Source organism: Cupressus sempervirens, chromosome 4 (genome assembly GCF_028749045.1).
Source record: "Cupressus sempervirens isolate cs-2001-9-10 chromosome 4, ASM2874904v1, whole genome shotgun sequence".
Classification (NCBI taxonomy): Eukaryota; Viridiplantae; Streptophyta; class Pinopsida; order Cupressales; family Cupressaceae; genus Cupressus; species Cupressus sempervirens.
In genome coordinates, this window is record NC_143121.1 from 563,183,232 (window position 1) to 563,199,152 (window position 15,921).

Sequence of the window (15,921 nt, forward strand, 5' to 3'; positions counted from 1 at the left end):
GATTTATAATATGGGCAGTGCCTACCTCTTTCTTAGTAATAGTTCTAGAAGAGAAGATGCCCTTGCTGACTACGCAAGACTTCCACAAGTTGTCACTGTTGTTGCTCCAATTTGCTGTCGAATCAATTTGCCTTCTTCAAGAAATGTGAACTTAACTGTGTTTTCTCCCACAAACCTCACCCTAACAAACCCTCGTTGCTTCTTAGGCCGTTGTTTTTCCCCAATCCGCTGCTTCCCTTCTAAAAATCTTTGCCTATTATATCGAAACCCTTCTTTTTAAAAGATAAGTAAAAGCTATTCCATAACTGACCTAACGAACCCAAGTGTTCCCCCTTTTCTTTCAATATGTTTTTTTTTTAATAATTAAAATTGTGTTTTCTATAAGCATTATATATATATAGTCCCTGATTGTGATGTGGGATACATTGCATTGTTGTTCTTAAAACAAAAGATCACTTCTTTTACATTTCAATTATTTTCAAAAACCTTCACAAGACATTATTTTGCCACACAACATGATGAGAAAACAATTCGGAATATAATTATTAGAAGAAATATAAACAATAATCCTCTAACACTTGTGTTATATTGACGTTAAATCTAACCATCAATTAGTAATAAACCAAATGATACCTCTAAATTTATTCCAATTTTTCAAAGTTAACATTAATAATGCAACGTAAAATAACCAAATATATGAATCCTATGTGACATGTGTGTGGTTGCATGGTCATCCAACAAATCCCCTTACGAGAGGCTAGCCCTCTCTACCTCAACCACACTTATGTTGTAATGATCCCTACATCCACTCAAACACTTGCAACCATAACAAAGAGTCGGTAACAGTTAAAATCAATGTATCACAACTTAATTACATCATCATTAGATAGTAATCATTAACTAAATCACAAATATAAACATGACATGTAAAAATATATCAATGACATCATCATCGAAATGTAATATCTCATGCATAAAATAAATGATTTCATTAGAAAACTAGATATTAACTTTCATTTATCTTTAATCAAGTTTAATCCTTTTGACCAAGTCAACATTTGCTACAAAAACTTAACAAGAAAAGATTTTAGGATGAAACGTGACACCTAGTCGCAAAAATCTGGTTACAGTAACATATTCTGAATTGCAGGTTTAACAAGTTTGGATAGAATAACTTGAATAAGGGGCCACAACTACCGTATGGCATATTTTCGGTTACACTATCATATACTAGTATTAAGTAGCACAACTTTCATTTCTGTGTCGCGGATCAACAGGTCGGATATATCAAAAAAACGAAAAACAAAAAATCAAAAAGGCTTTACCTAGTTGCAGCTCCTACTACTAACCAACACAGCCGTTAGTCTTCTCGAAGTTGAACAGAATAAATACCGGTTTGAAGTCACCGACTGCAACAGAGTTCAATACAGATTTTAGAAGTCCTTCTTCTTGCTTTCCCATGTACGTGCCTCATACTTCCAACGCCTTGTGCAAAAGATCTTTGTATCTTTGATCTTCACTCTTTGCATCGACAAGAAGGGTTTCAAACATGTGAAGGCATCCGTAATCCCCTGGAACAACCTCTTGGAAGCCATCAAATAATTCCCTCAAAGAAGGCAATGTTGTCGTGGCCTAAGGATTATTACGCCCTAACCCACAAATGTTCGGGTAGAACTGGAAAAAAGATGCTCTTATCATATGTTTTTCTTCAGTTGTCAGCGAATCTATGATGTTCTCCACTCGGAAAGCAATAGCCCATAACTGAAGATCAGAGAATGTGTTACAATCGATGGAATCAACGAGTTCAAAGATTTCCTGCAACGGTGACGACTCAACCGATATTAGAGATTTTTCTAACATACACCGCTTGCAACCACACTTATATCCCATGAATGCCCATTCTCGTTTGAACGATGGCACAAGAGTGTTAGTGTAAGGAATTGTTATTTCTTCTCCAGCTCCAATTTTTCTCGAAGCTATAATAACCATGGCTTCTCCCACAACAATGCAGTTGGCGTTGGGATAACATGAGTGGTTGATGAATGAGGGAAGAGCCCACAAACCAAATTTTTCATTTTGAAGCTTCATCAGACTATTTGATTCAATGACTTGTACGTTGAATCCTGCATTGAGAATTATCTTGGCAAGTTCATGCTGGTCTAGCTCCCAATCTTGATTGGAGACATGATCGTAGTTATTCCAGCTAACATTGTTTATCCTGAACAGGTCCATGGGAGGCACCCTAATTTCATCTGAATCAGCAAGATAATGTAGCTGCTGCATAATCCTTGGAGATGACGCTGCACAGCATAGAACTTTAGCCTCAAGATCCCGTTTAAGATGACCAAGATTTCCTATCACTTCTATTTCAGAGCTTCCTGTCAATCTGGCCATCTGGGTGCAGCAAGATGCAATAGCGTTGTCCACCAGCCGAAAATCTCCAATATCTATATTGTCAGTCGTAAACAATCCTCTCCCTTGCACTACTGATTTTTCAATCAGCACTGGGCCAATATAATTGCTCCACTCAGATGCATTACAAGCACCGTTTAAGAAATAGGCAGAGAGATCAAACTTACCTTGTTGGTTCTGTCGGCTGAGTTGCATAGATTTTTCATAGTGCAACTGAATGTCGTTCGCGTCGGGGGCCTGCTCAAGAGCTCTATCAAAGCATTGGCACGCTAACTCGCATTCTTCCAGATAATGAAAAGCGCGACCTTTGCGAAACAATGACTTGAGGTGGTGCTGATCAAGTACTAACGCCTTGTCACAGTATTGTACAGCAGCGGCGTATTCTTTCAACTTAATCCTTGCCTCTGCCGTGTCTGAGTATGAATAAAGAAGAGCCTCCTTCACTTTCTCCTGCATGTTTGAATCAGAGGGCACCCTTTGGGTCTCAAATTTGTATTGACACAAAGCCAGGTCTATGCATTGGGAGTAAAACTGTATGGCCTTAGTTCCAGTCCTCATCCCGGAAGTACATGTTGCCCTTGTTGCGTAATTCAAGTAAGTCTTTACCCACAGAAGTTTCTGGATATTTAGAAAAGGAGGCCAAAATCTCGACGTCTTGAGGGTTGTCAACGCGGAGCATGAGTACACCATCTTGGGCGCCTTGCTTGAAGTATGGCTCTTCGACTGCAAGCTTGGAGCCTTTGGGATAAAGCTTACGTGGGCCTTCCCTGTTCATTGTGGAAGGGGAAAAATTGTATATTGCAAGTCGAACAGCATCTCCAAACTGGTCTTCAAGGACAGTCATGATGCCCACCATCTTGTGTGCATCAGCGCACAGCGTTCCGAAGAGAACGCGTCCCTTATGGAGTTTGTCGACTTGAAGCTCCCTTGCTCGAATGGTACTCAGCCCTTTCAGAGGGACAGAAGGCCGCCAATGCTCCGACGTTTTCCTTATTGTGATCTCCATTATATTATCACTCCCTTGTGTTGATTCAAGCTGCCGCACGCCCTTGTAAATTTTGTCATGTGCTTCTACGAAGGCTTCTTTGTCAAACTCTTGCTATGCCTGCAACTCCTTCAATCTTTCAACGAATAGCTCGAAAATATTGGCCATGTCTCCCTGGTTTGCTGCGAGTATCAAGCGATAGCACTGTGATTAGGTCTTCCCTTGAGAGCGGTAAGACATTCGTTGTAAATTTATTCCAAGTACTCTACCAGTTATTGTGGACATACTTTGCAAGTTATTCTGGTAAGACGTACTTTGCCAGCTATTTCTGTGATGTACGTAGCCCTATATCTGCAGTCAATCTAAAGAATTGAGGGCGAAGATTGAAGACGGATCCCGCTACTTGTCCAAAGTCTCATCTGCAGATTTCACACGGATTGTGGGTAGTTAAAACTATATTATTGTATATCTTCTCTTGTACCACCCTGTGGGCTTATAAGCATTCTATTCACAAGCTGCCTGCATATTCAATATGCGATGTGACACTTTGTACGAGTAAAATATAGTTTATTGTATAAACTCAACTTTAGATGTCAGGGCTTTTCGGGTTGGCATATATTGAACCAGGATTTTCTTCAGAATCTCATCATAACCATTAACTTTATGTATCACAATTGTATAACTTTGAACTTTATGTATTAGAATAGTATTGTTGTTAGTATAATGTATTTTTTTTTATTCTGCATTTATTTTGTTAATTTTTTTGATATTAATTACCGATTAGAATTGGCTTCTTGTATTTTGTTTTTTGCCCTATTTCAAAACCAACCAAATGCTCCCAGCACAAAGCCTATCGTGTATGCAAGATGAAATACAAAGCAAATGACTTAGCTTTAACCTACTAGAGATCACATCCTGAACTGTGCGAGACTTGGAAAATTCTTCGTTGATGTGATTGAATTATCGATGAAGTGTACCTTTTAACTTTTAAGTTGCGCCAACTCTTTCAGCTTCATGATCAAGATGATCCATGATCTGACAGTGCAATTATAAGCATGATTAATAATGTTTATGCCCCCATATTGCACAGAATCAAATAAAGTTGGGATGGAACATCGACATCGATTTCCTCGTAGCTTAGGTATTAAGTAAACTTTCTTGCCGTACATAGTTTTGTGCAAACCATGGTATTTGGAGATTAAGAGTTTTTAAAAGAAGCGCCTTTATCAAGTGGAGTACTTATCAATTCATTTCAGATGAGAACTATGTTAAAGTTGGAGTTGGAGCCCCTCTCTAATGATTAAAAACTAGGTAAAATTGACGGAAGTTCGATTTTTATAAGGTTGTTTTTTTTAAGCCAACAGGCTTAGTGCTGCGAGACATGCCGCCGGAATGTTATGATACTCCTGCGGTGTCCGACGCCGGTAAATACAATTTCTGTCCTTTTTCTCTTTGGCGATCCCATTATACCCTGACAAGCGGTGACCACTAATTCTTCCATCTTGGTTTTATTAATTGGAAACCTGCGCTGGCTTCATCTCTATTGATAATTTGTACATTGCACAAATTATCTCTTGTTCAGCATTAAAGAATCTTTCCACCTAAATTCATAGAAATTCAGAGAAAAGGGATTCATATGTTAAAAGTTGTGCAAATATAATATGCGACTTATTGTTCAATCCATTCCTCTTTTTCAAACTTAATCTCACCAGATTCGAACAAATAGAGTCTACATATTTTATATATTCAGTGCATAATAACTGGGGCAGCTTGTCTGTCTAAAATAAAGAGCATACCCATTGTTTCTATAGTCTTTAGGAGGCCTATTGTTTCTAAGTATGATTATATATGTAATAGCATCTACTTTATTAGAGTAATAGTGTATCCAATTGTTGCAATAATTTATGTACAATGAAATATATTTGATTATTATAATGTAAGAACATTAAGTTAAATCTTATAAATTTATTAATATATTAAAATTAAATTTTATAAAAATACTTATTTATATTACATTAAGTGTATTTATTTTTGAAAGAAGTAATATAATTAAATTGATAAATTTTGGGAAAACTATTACTTATATTTTGAAAATCATGATTTTATCAAAACATTATCAAGTACTTAAAATTAAAATGTGAGGACAATTTTCGTAAATATATTCACTTAAGATATGTATAGAAGTGATTAAAGTTTATAATTGTAATTTATTAAATAATATTTTGTATTAATCTAAAAACATGATAAAAAGTAATTTAATTTGAAATAAATTATTTAAAATCTCATTATTTATAATTTTGTATTTTGAAAAATAATGAAGTTAAAGATTGTTTTTAAATATTAATCTTTAAAAATAACAAGACATTATTATTACTATTCTAAAACTTTATAAGATTTTAAAATAAAGCTATGACATTTGAAAACTTTGCAATCTCAAAATTTTCATTAATTTGTGTAAAGATATTTAATTTTGTTTTTATATTTTATTGAAAATTTGAAACATTATTTAATATTTTCACTATATATATATATATATAGAAATTTTGATATAAAAAACACAAACTAATAAGTTTGATATTAGAAAATTTTGAATTTATCTGTATATATCACTTTCTTTTATTTTGTCCAATAGACAAAATTTTAGATTTTAAAAATAGCTATAATAAAATGTTAAAAAGGATTTTGTATTTTTAACTATTAAAGAAATATAAAAAACACTAGTAAAATAGTAGAAAATATATCTTTATTTTATTTTATCCACTAAACAAAAATTTGAATTTTAAAAATAGCTATAATAAAATGTTAAAAATGATTTTATATTTTTTACTATAAAAGAAATATAAAAAACACTATTTTATAATCAATATATCTATTCAATTTTACTAGTGTTTTTAATATATCTTTTATAGTTAAAAATACAAAATCATTTTAAACATTTTATCATAGCTATTTTTAAAATCCAAATTTTTGTTTAGTGGACAAAATAAAAGAAAATGATATAGACAAATAAATTCAAAAAATTTCTAGTATCAAACTTGTTAAAAAGTGTTTTTCATATCAAAATTTGTTGAGATATATATATATATATATATATATATATATATATATATATATATATATATATATATATATATATATAATAGTTAAAAATAAAAAATAATTTTTATTATTTTATTATACCTACTTTTAGTATCTAAATTTTTGTTTAGTGAAAAAAATAAAATAAAATGGTATAGACAAATAAATTCAAAGATTTCTAATATCAAACTTATTAAACAGTATCTTTTATGGCAAAATTTCTTGATATTAGATAGTGTTTATATATATATATATATATATATATATATATATATATATATATATATATATATATATATATATATATATATATATATATATATAGTGAAAAATACAAAATGATTATTTACATTTTATTATAGCTACCTTTAGTATCTAATTTTTTGTTTAGTAGACAAATTAAAATGAAATGATATATATAAAAAAAATTCTAATAATAGAATCGAATGTTCATTTATTTTAAAAAATTAATATCTTTTAAAATATATTATAATATTTTGATATTACATAAAAAAATTTAATTAAAAAAAAATATTAACTAATAAATTATTTTAAAAGATTATTAAAAAAAATTACTTACTCATTAAGATAGAAACTAAATTTTACTTAGCAAATTAAAGATTTTCTTTAGATTAAAAATTAACAAAATCACATGATAGAAGAAAAATCACGTACAGGAAACAACAAAAAGCATAAAGATAAAACACATATAAAAAACAACGGAAATTGTCACTATCAAATAGAAGAGTATGGTTTGCTTCAACATCTTTTTGCAAGTGTCCTCAATGGAGAGAGAATACTAAAATTCTTATAGTGAAGCAATTGATTCTCGCGGATATCAGCAAAAACCTGAAATTTGACAAAAGATGAAAAAATTCAATTCCTCCGCAAGAATCTAGGCACTAAACATTAGAACTATTGCACGACCATGTTTCCGTTCTTATAAATTTTGGAATACTAAATCTGTATAAATAATTTCACATACCTGACTGAGCCGCTTCTAAAAAGAACAATGCTAGATTTCTAAGAGGAACCCTCAAAACCACAAGAGAACTTTAGTTGATGAGATCATGTGACTCTACAAGTGAAACTGCTACCAAGACAAAGACCGCTCGAATTTAAACACCCATGAGGAAAGAGAGTTAAAAAACATAGACAGAAAAAATCATTTCAAAATGTTTGAGTATGAGCATAAAATTTGATAATGAATGATTGAAACAAAACATGAACCCTACTGACCAGTTTTCAAGCTTCCCACCCCCACAAATGTAGACGACTGAGTTTGATAGAACCAGACATCAGCGAAAACCTACCAAATCCATAAATCTCCACGCTGTCCTCTAGAACCTGCAAAGGGCAACTAAATCTACTTCCGGTATTTAATGAACTGTCTTTGAACTCTAGATCCAGTGAAGCCAGCTGCAGGTTTCAATGCAACAATCAATACTAATAACGAACAAAGTAAATATTGAAGCGTGTGACTAGCAACTGTCCTCTCGCACATTAAGAAAAGCTTTACAGGTGTCTTTTTTTTTCGAAATGTTGTCGCTTTTCATTTTTTATATTTTTTTTCTTTAGAAAACTAATTAAAGCACTAGCAAAATAGAATGCACCAATAGGAAAATAGAGAAATTCATATTAACGTAAAAATTGGAAATATTAAACACCATCAACCATACGATATATTATTCTTTTCAAAGTTTGGAAGGAGAATTAATCGTTTATAATTCGTATGAAAACATTAGTCTCTACCTTGTAAAAGGCAGGGACTAATAAAAGATCTTATATCATTTATAAGATTGTTTCTATATCTGATTATCAATTGGAATCTCTTTTATTTAAAATGAAAGAATGAAGTGCCAAAGTCATTTAATTTTTTATTTTTTTTAAAAAAATTTTATTGGTATAAGAGGCTCACAATTTGTCATTGTGTTGTAGGCTCTTGCCTTTATATATCATATTATTATCCATTGCATTTTATTGGATTTTTTTCCCTTTGTTATAGTTAACCACTTGTATATGATACAAAAAAACAAATACAAAAATTTCTAATACTTAAATTCTTTTAACCCAATGTTCTTAAATTTATATGAGAAAATGTAATTTGTTTTTATGTCCTTGCCACATATTTCACAATTTCATATTTAATTTGCACTTAAAATTGGCCAGAAAAATAACTATGTTGATTATAAATTTAAAATCACTAATAAAGTTGTTGACGGCTCATAGCTTATTTTTATAAAATGAAGAAAGTATTGAACTTAATCGAGTTAATGGTATATGAACAACACAATTATTGTCTCGTATCCTAATATCATGCAATACCAATATTGTTACATATGATTTGAATTGACAAGAAACATTTCCAATGAACTATAGTTGTTATCATTGTACTTATATCACCAATCATATATATATATATATATATATATATATATATATATATATATATATATATATATATATATATATATATATATATATATATATATATATATATATATATATATATATATATATATATATATATATATATATATATATATATATAATCCCATTGGATCGCTTTTTGTGGATAAGAATTTTATTATGGATAAATCATTTTAATCCAAAATATATATTATTTTATTAATTAGAGTCACATTCATTTTCAATATAATTAGATTTTTAAAATGCATACATATATAATGTAATTCATGCATAACAAGTCTATAATCTAATTTTATAAAGTATTTGGTCAATAATTTATTAGAATTTGCTAATTTGAGTCTTTGCAGAATAAGCTACATTTCATTAACATTTTAAGGAAAATCAGGGGGAGAGAGTGTGTATAGATAGATGGATCAAGGGAGAAAAAGAGAGGAAGGAGGTGAGAGGGAGAGAAATAGGAAGATGAGAGAGGAGAAAAGGGAGATGAAGAGATAAAATGATATAGAAGTATATCAATAGTAGATAGATAGTAGACATGTAGGTAGGTATGTAGATAGATAGATAAGTAGATAGAGGGGGAAATTGGCCATAAATAGAGAGAGGATAAAGGTAAAGAGAGGTATAAGCTAAGATAGGTATAGAGATGGAAAGAAAAAGGGGTCATGTATGTGTCAATAAGAAAGAGAGAATGGTAGGGATAAGGAGGCAAATAGGGAGAGTAACTAAGTTAGAGAGACACGTGGATATAGAAATATAACAAACCTCATGAAATAAATCTTAATCATATCCTACAAAAGGCCTTTGACTCTAATAGAAGCATATTTTCATATGATGGAGTTTGTTTTAACTCTTATATAAGTATTTTTTTAATATAGAAACAAAGATAGGCCATAGAAATGAACAAATAATAGAAAATTATTAGCAACTAAACATAATTAGATATGATGTATGGCACATTAATCACACCATTGATAACGAAATTAACTTTGAAGAAGATAAACATGAAGAAGAAAAAGTAGTTGATATAGAAATTGATGAGATAATGGGCACTGGTGATTGTAAGCATTTTTCCACAAATGAGACCATCAAGTATGACAATACTAGATGAGTTTGATAGAGGATCATTGAATCACCCTATCATAATAAGCACATAAATAAGTTGTGGAAGCAAAGATAGGAGTGAGGTGTACGAAGAACAATTAGAGAAGCACATGCTACTTTGTATAGGACAATGTGTCATACTAACAACAAACATTTGGATAGAAGTAGGACTTGTTAATGGAGCAATTGGTGAAATTACTAGTATCATCTACAAACCAGGAACTAAGCCACTAGATGTACCCAAGTATGTTGTTATATGTTTTGAAGATTACAATGGACCATTTTGGAACCAAGAGGATCCCAAATGTGTGCCAATAGTACCTATTACATTAGGCAGCCGAAGACAACTACCACTCACTATGTCATGGGCTATCACAATACACAAGTCGCAAAGACTCGTGCTACAAAAGGAAACAGTTGATAGAGGAGTAGATGAGAGACAAGGAATCACCTTTACAACTATATCCAATGTGAAATTAATGGATGGGCTTCACATTCAACCTACTTTCACTTTTGAAAGATATGCCAAAATGAAAAATAATCCATATACACTTATACGAAAAAAGGAAGAGGATCGTCTAGATCAAATAACTCTTCAAATGAAATTTATGTATGTTGAACATGAAGAGGAATATTGAAACTTTGATAAATAAATCAACTACCCAAACAATAAAATTCAACATTTTCATGACTATATAAGACTATCGTCTAAACCCTTGAACCTCTTAAAGGTGCAAGTACTAGTATAGATTGAATAAGGGTTGAGTGCAGCTCAAGTCTTTGCTTAGAGTGGGTTTAGGAGGAATATTGGTGGGGTAGGAAGAAGATGCATTGAATGGATTTAGTTGCAAGTAATGTTATTAATTTGAAATAGGAACTAGAATTGAAATGGGAATGAGTATGGAAAGGCTTCAAGAGAAATGGGAAAAAAATTATTTAAAATGGGAACCAACATGGAAAGGCTTCTAAAAAATGGGAAAATGATAGAGGATAATATGAATTGCCAAAGTTTAAACACATAGACAGATGGCCAACATTGTCTCCATATCATGTTCAAAGCACATTCAAGGTTGTAAGGAATAGTATCATTCTTTTGGGACCAATATCATTGATTGCTTTACTTATTTAGGGTGGTTCTATTAATAGCCACTTACAAGTAAATAGTTTGTGGTTATAATTTGAAAGTGATACATCAAGAACAAATCACAACAAACATCAAAGAGTGTTAAGGACGCTTCACAAAAATTTATTATGCTATGAGATAACAAGGACAACAAAGAAATAAATCATTATGTTAAGACCATATGTGCAAAACAATCATAAGAGGTGGAGAAAAGTAGGGTCATGATTATGACAAGCAATACATGATGCATGTTTACTTTGTTGATTATTGTGTACAGTTTCAATCATATACATATATGAGAAAATATTAACAAGGTGTTCAAAGATTATCAAAATACTAGTTTACATGCATTAGAGAAGATCTAACATTGTGAGTGATATGAATGTGTTGAAGATAGATTATGAAAGGAACATACATGTGAGTGCACCAAGTTGTAGTGCCAAAAAGATGACACCTTTTTTCTTTTTTCAAAATCTCAATAGTGTGTATGCACTATAGTGTGCACGTGCTATGGCTTGGGCTTAGGCTTGTGGAGATGCGCTATTGAAAATTACATAAACAAAACAACCCCTCCTCTCTCTGCCCCCCTCTCTCTCCCTCTCTCTCTACCCCATCCTCTCTCTCTCTCTCCCTTTACCTCTCTCTCTCTACCTCATCCCCTCTCTCTTTCTTTACATCCTATCATGTACTCTTTACCTCATCCCCTACTCTCTCTCTCTCTCTCTCTCTCCCCCCTCTCCTCTCTCTCTCTCTCTCTCTCTCTCTCTCTCTCTCTCTCCCCACCCTCTCCCATCTCCCATCCCCTACTCTCTCTCTCTCTCTCTCTCTCTCTCTCTCTATATATATATATATATATATATATATATCCCACCCTCTCCCATCTCTCTCTCTCTCTCTCTCCCTCTCTCCCTCTCTCTCTCCCCCCTTCCCTCCCTCCCTCTTTCTCTCTATCCCACCCGCTCCCATCCCCTACTCTCTCTCCCTCTCCCTTTCTCACCCTCTACTCTCCATCCTCCTCTCTCTCACTCTCTCACTCTCTCCTTCCCTCCCTACCCTCTCCCTCCCTCCCTCCATCCCTCTCCTAATCACATCCTCTCCCATCCCTTACTCTCCCCCTCTCTCTCACTCTCACTCTCTCCCTCCCCCATCCCCTATTCTCTCTCTCTCTCTCTCTCTCTCTCTCTCTCTCTCTCTCTCTCTCTCTCTCTCTCTCTCTCTCTCTCTCGCTCTCTCTCTCCCCATCCTCTACTCTCTCTCACTCTCTACCCTCTCTCCCTCTCTCCTTCCCTCTTTATTGAAATTCAGGCTTACAAAGTGTGTGCGCACTATGTAAGTCTGAATTTAAAAATGCTTTAAATATAGCTCAGACACATTATTTAAAGCTTTGGATTCTACCAAGCCTAAGGCTTGGGTTTTCCTTGGGTACCCAACCCAAAGGTTTAGAATCTCTAAACTTGTTTGAGACGTATTTTGCTGAAAGCATACAAAAAATGGTTGATTTTTCTTGTGTGTTCTCCTTCAAGTTCCCTTGTTGTTGAGGATCAATAAAATCAAGTTACATGATATTGTAGATCTTTGCGTTAACTATATAATCCTATAATTTATTTCAAATTTGAACTATTTCAAGCCTTTCAACTATAATTTCTTTTAAATGTATGTACATTTTCTCTCGAAAACCAACATGTACTAATTGGGGTATAGATTTTAGCTCGTTCATTGAATTTTGTAGCGACTTAGTTTTTTTAGAAACTAGACTCCATTCTACACACTTTGAAAAAAAGAAGTTTTGATCTTAGATTTGTTTTCAATCATTTCTAGGGGGAGCACACAAATATTTCAAATTTTTGGGATGTGTCCAATTACAAAATTCATTAAAAAAAATACACATTATAAAATTACCCAAGAAATTAGGGATAAACTACACAGTGTTAGGTAACTTTTGACTAGAGCGATTAAAGAATTTCAAAAAAAATGTGGAAATTTTAGGGGGGCTACACTTTGCACTATGTTATAGTTTTTCTAAAAATATAATACCACTTTCTGTGGCCCCCTTTTATGAGGACCTAAAACTAAACCATTTTGAAAAAAAATTAGTATTTTATAAACTAGATTCAAAGGACTACTACTTTTATTTTTGTCATATCTTAAAATTTTGAGCGTAACTATCTTCAAATTCTTGTCAAAGTTTAGAAATTGTTGATTTCAGAAGAAAAAAAAAGGTGGCCACTTATACCCCTCTTTTGGCACCACAACTTGGTGCACTTACCCATGCAAGTAAAGGTATGTTGCTATACTAGGGGTACAAGGCCACAAAGGTGAACCTGCCATTTAATTTCTCTATGGTCAACGTTGATTCCCTAAATTTCAAGCAAAGAAGAGTAGTCCAAGTAGAGAAGCCAACTTTCATTTAAGGCACCAACCAATGACATAGTATTTTATGGGGGTAGTGAACTCCCCTTGGAGGAAAAACTTGTGCACAAAGGTTTGTATTGTTTTGATTACCTGGCATAATAGGGCCATAGAATTTTTTTAGGCCATAGGGAATTAATGAAAGAGATGGAATCCAATGCTTACCAAAGCACGATACCCTATCTCTATAGTAAGGTGGGAGGGAATTGTGTGTTGTGTTTCCTACCACCATACTATTATAAGGGGTTCTGAACTATACATTTACTTGTGTTGGGCTATAATAATAAGCTTAAGAAATAGAATGAAGTCATTGTTGTATCAATAATGATAGTAACAAGACATCATGCTATTGTAGCGATAACATGCAACTACGGGACTTCATGCCATCATTGAGTTGTCCCAATTCAAAAGAAGTCATCAGCAATAAAAGAAACATTAATAAAATGAATATTATTGATTTTTTAGGAAAGAAAAATGCGTTGTATAAAGCAACATGACACTGTAATGGAGGTCTCAACATTGATCAATAAGAGCATTGGAAATTGCAAGATATTTATGGATTGATGGACTATATAAGTGTTTTACCTTGAATTACAGTCAACCATGTTGATAACTATCCTTTCTTTGGAACCTACCATACACATTCATCCCTTTTAGATGCTCCTAGGATTTTCTCCTTACCCAAAAAGGGAGTGATCTTTAAATCATTCCATGGACCATGCAACCTCTAATCTCAATAAGTCATCCTAGCTAATTTGATGTTTGAGTTAAACAACTTTTTATTTATTAATTCAATGGTTGAAATTACTATCCTATTTAAAAGTTGTTTTACATCCATCCTTTTGTCTTGAAAATTTCTTCTATTCCTCTCCTTCCATAGTTCCACAGTCTTTTCTTTTATTTACATTGCTACCATTTGTAAGGTATGAAATGATAGTACAAGATTCCTTATTTTAAAATATAATATTATAAAATTATTTGAGTATAGAATTTTATTATTCTAGGAGGTTATTAGAACATAATTCTAAAAATAGTTTAGTATAACTAAAAAAATAATTCTTATATAAAATGGTTTTAAAATCCTATATTTAAAAAATTAAGGACTTCATCTTTATTGGTATAACTTTTAAAATTGATTTGATATTTATTCTAACAAAATGTGCACTTAGAATGGTATGAAGTAAAAAAATTTGGAAAATATTTCATCTGTTTGAGAGCAATTATTCAAGCAATGTTAAAACTTTGTTAAAAATGACGACTTTATATTAGTGTGTCAACATTTCCCAACACTTCAAAATTCATAGATAGGAACAAAGTTTGGAGAGCTAGTAATTAAATTTTCCCTCATTAAGTATGTCTCTCATCTTGTACCTTAGCCTATTCTTAGATGTTATCTTCATGCAATTAAAGCTAGTACTTGATTACAACATCGAAGTTTTAAATGAGTCTAAGATCATATATTTATTATACCTAGTTTAGTTAGTGTGCATCTCTGTTGAGTTTCATGTCCATTCATATCTCAGATCTTCCAACTTTGTTGTAAGTGGAAGCATTTGTCTACTATATGAATAAGTATTGTAGACTCCCCTACTCAATAATTTATAATGGTTTTATGTTGTTGGAAAAGACATACAAAATTGAGCTTATCATCCTTTCTTCGAAACTTGTCATACAAATTTATCCCTTTTAGATGTTCCTAAAATTTTCCCCTTACCCAGAAAGGGAGATATCTTTAAACCATTCCATCAACCACACATCTTCTCATCTCAATAAGTCATCCTAGTTGATTTGATGTTTGAATTAAGCAACCTATTATTTGTTAATTCGTTTATTGAAATTTCTAGCTTATTTAAAAGTTATTTTACATCCATGCTTTTGTCTTGAAATAATCTTCTATTCCTCTCATTCCATAGTTCCCAAAGAACTATAGAAGGGGAGGAGATCCAAAGGCTATGAAAGATGTGTTTTGATCTTAAAAGAGGCCAAGATGACAACATACTAGTGATAGAACTAGGGAGGGAAAGCCATAAACAAGCCTAGTTGAAAGCATAGCCATTGCCAACACAAGGAAGAGTAAGGGCAATGGAGGAAGAGTAGTTTTCTTTAATACCCATTTTATTGTGCTAATATTCTAAGATAACTCAGGAGAATGTTAGAATGAAAGATTTTAATGATGTGTAAAAGAGATAACAATCTATGATGTTGACATCGAAAACATTCTTAATTCATTTTTATAATATTTTTCATGATAGACATTATTATTAATTTTGACAAAGAAATCAATAGTATGACTAATCTTTTTTAAACATTAGAACCAAACTTGCTCATAGGCCTATTAAAAAATTAAAATAAACTAGTGCTCGCACAAGATGAGGTGCAATGA

At 32.3% G+C, this 15,921-nt stretch overlaps 1 protein-coding gene across 1 annotated transcript; it reads right to left on the bottom strand.

Annotated features, from left to right (window-relative positions):
- Positions 1–1,632: 1,632 nt before the first annotated feature.
- On the bottom strand, positions 1,633–2,868 carry LOC149562450 (methyltransferase FGSG_00040-like). The gene has a single exon (XM_089827977.1). The coding sequence runs from the start codon at positions 2,866–2,868 to the stop codon at positions 1,633–1,635; it is 1,236 nt and encodes a 411-aa protein (XP_089684103.1).
- Positions 2,869–15,921: the final 13,053 nt, after the last annotated feature.

Coding starts and splice junctions, on each gene's coding strand:
- LOC149562450 (XM_089827977.1), bottom strand. CDS start 2,868: ATGCAGGAGAAAGTGAAGGAGGCTCTTCTTTATTCATACTCAGACACG.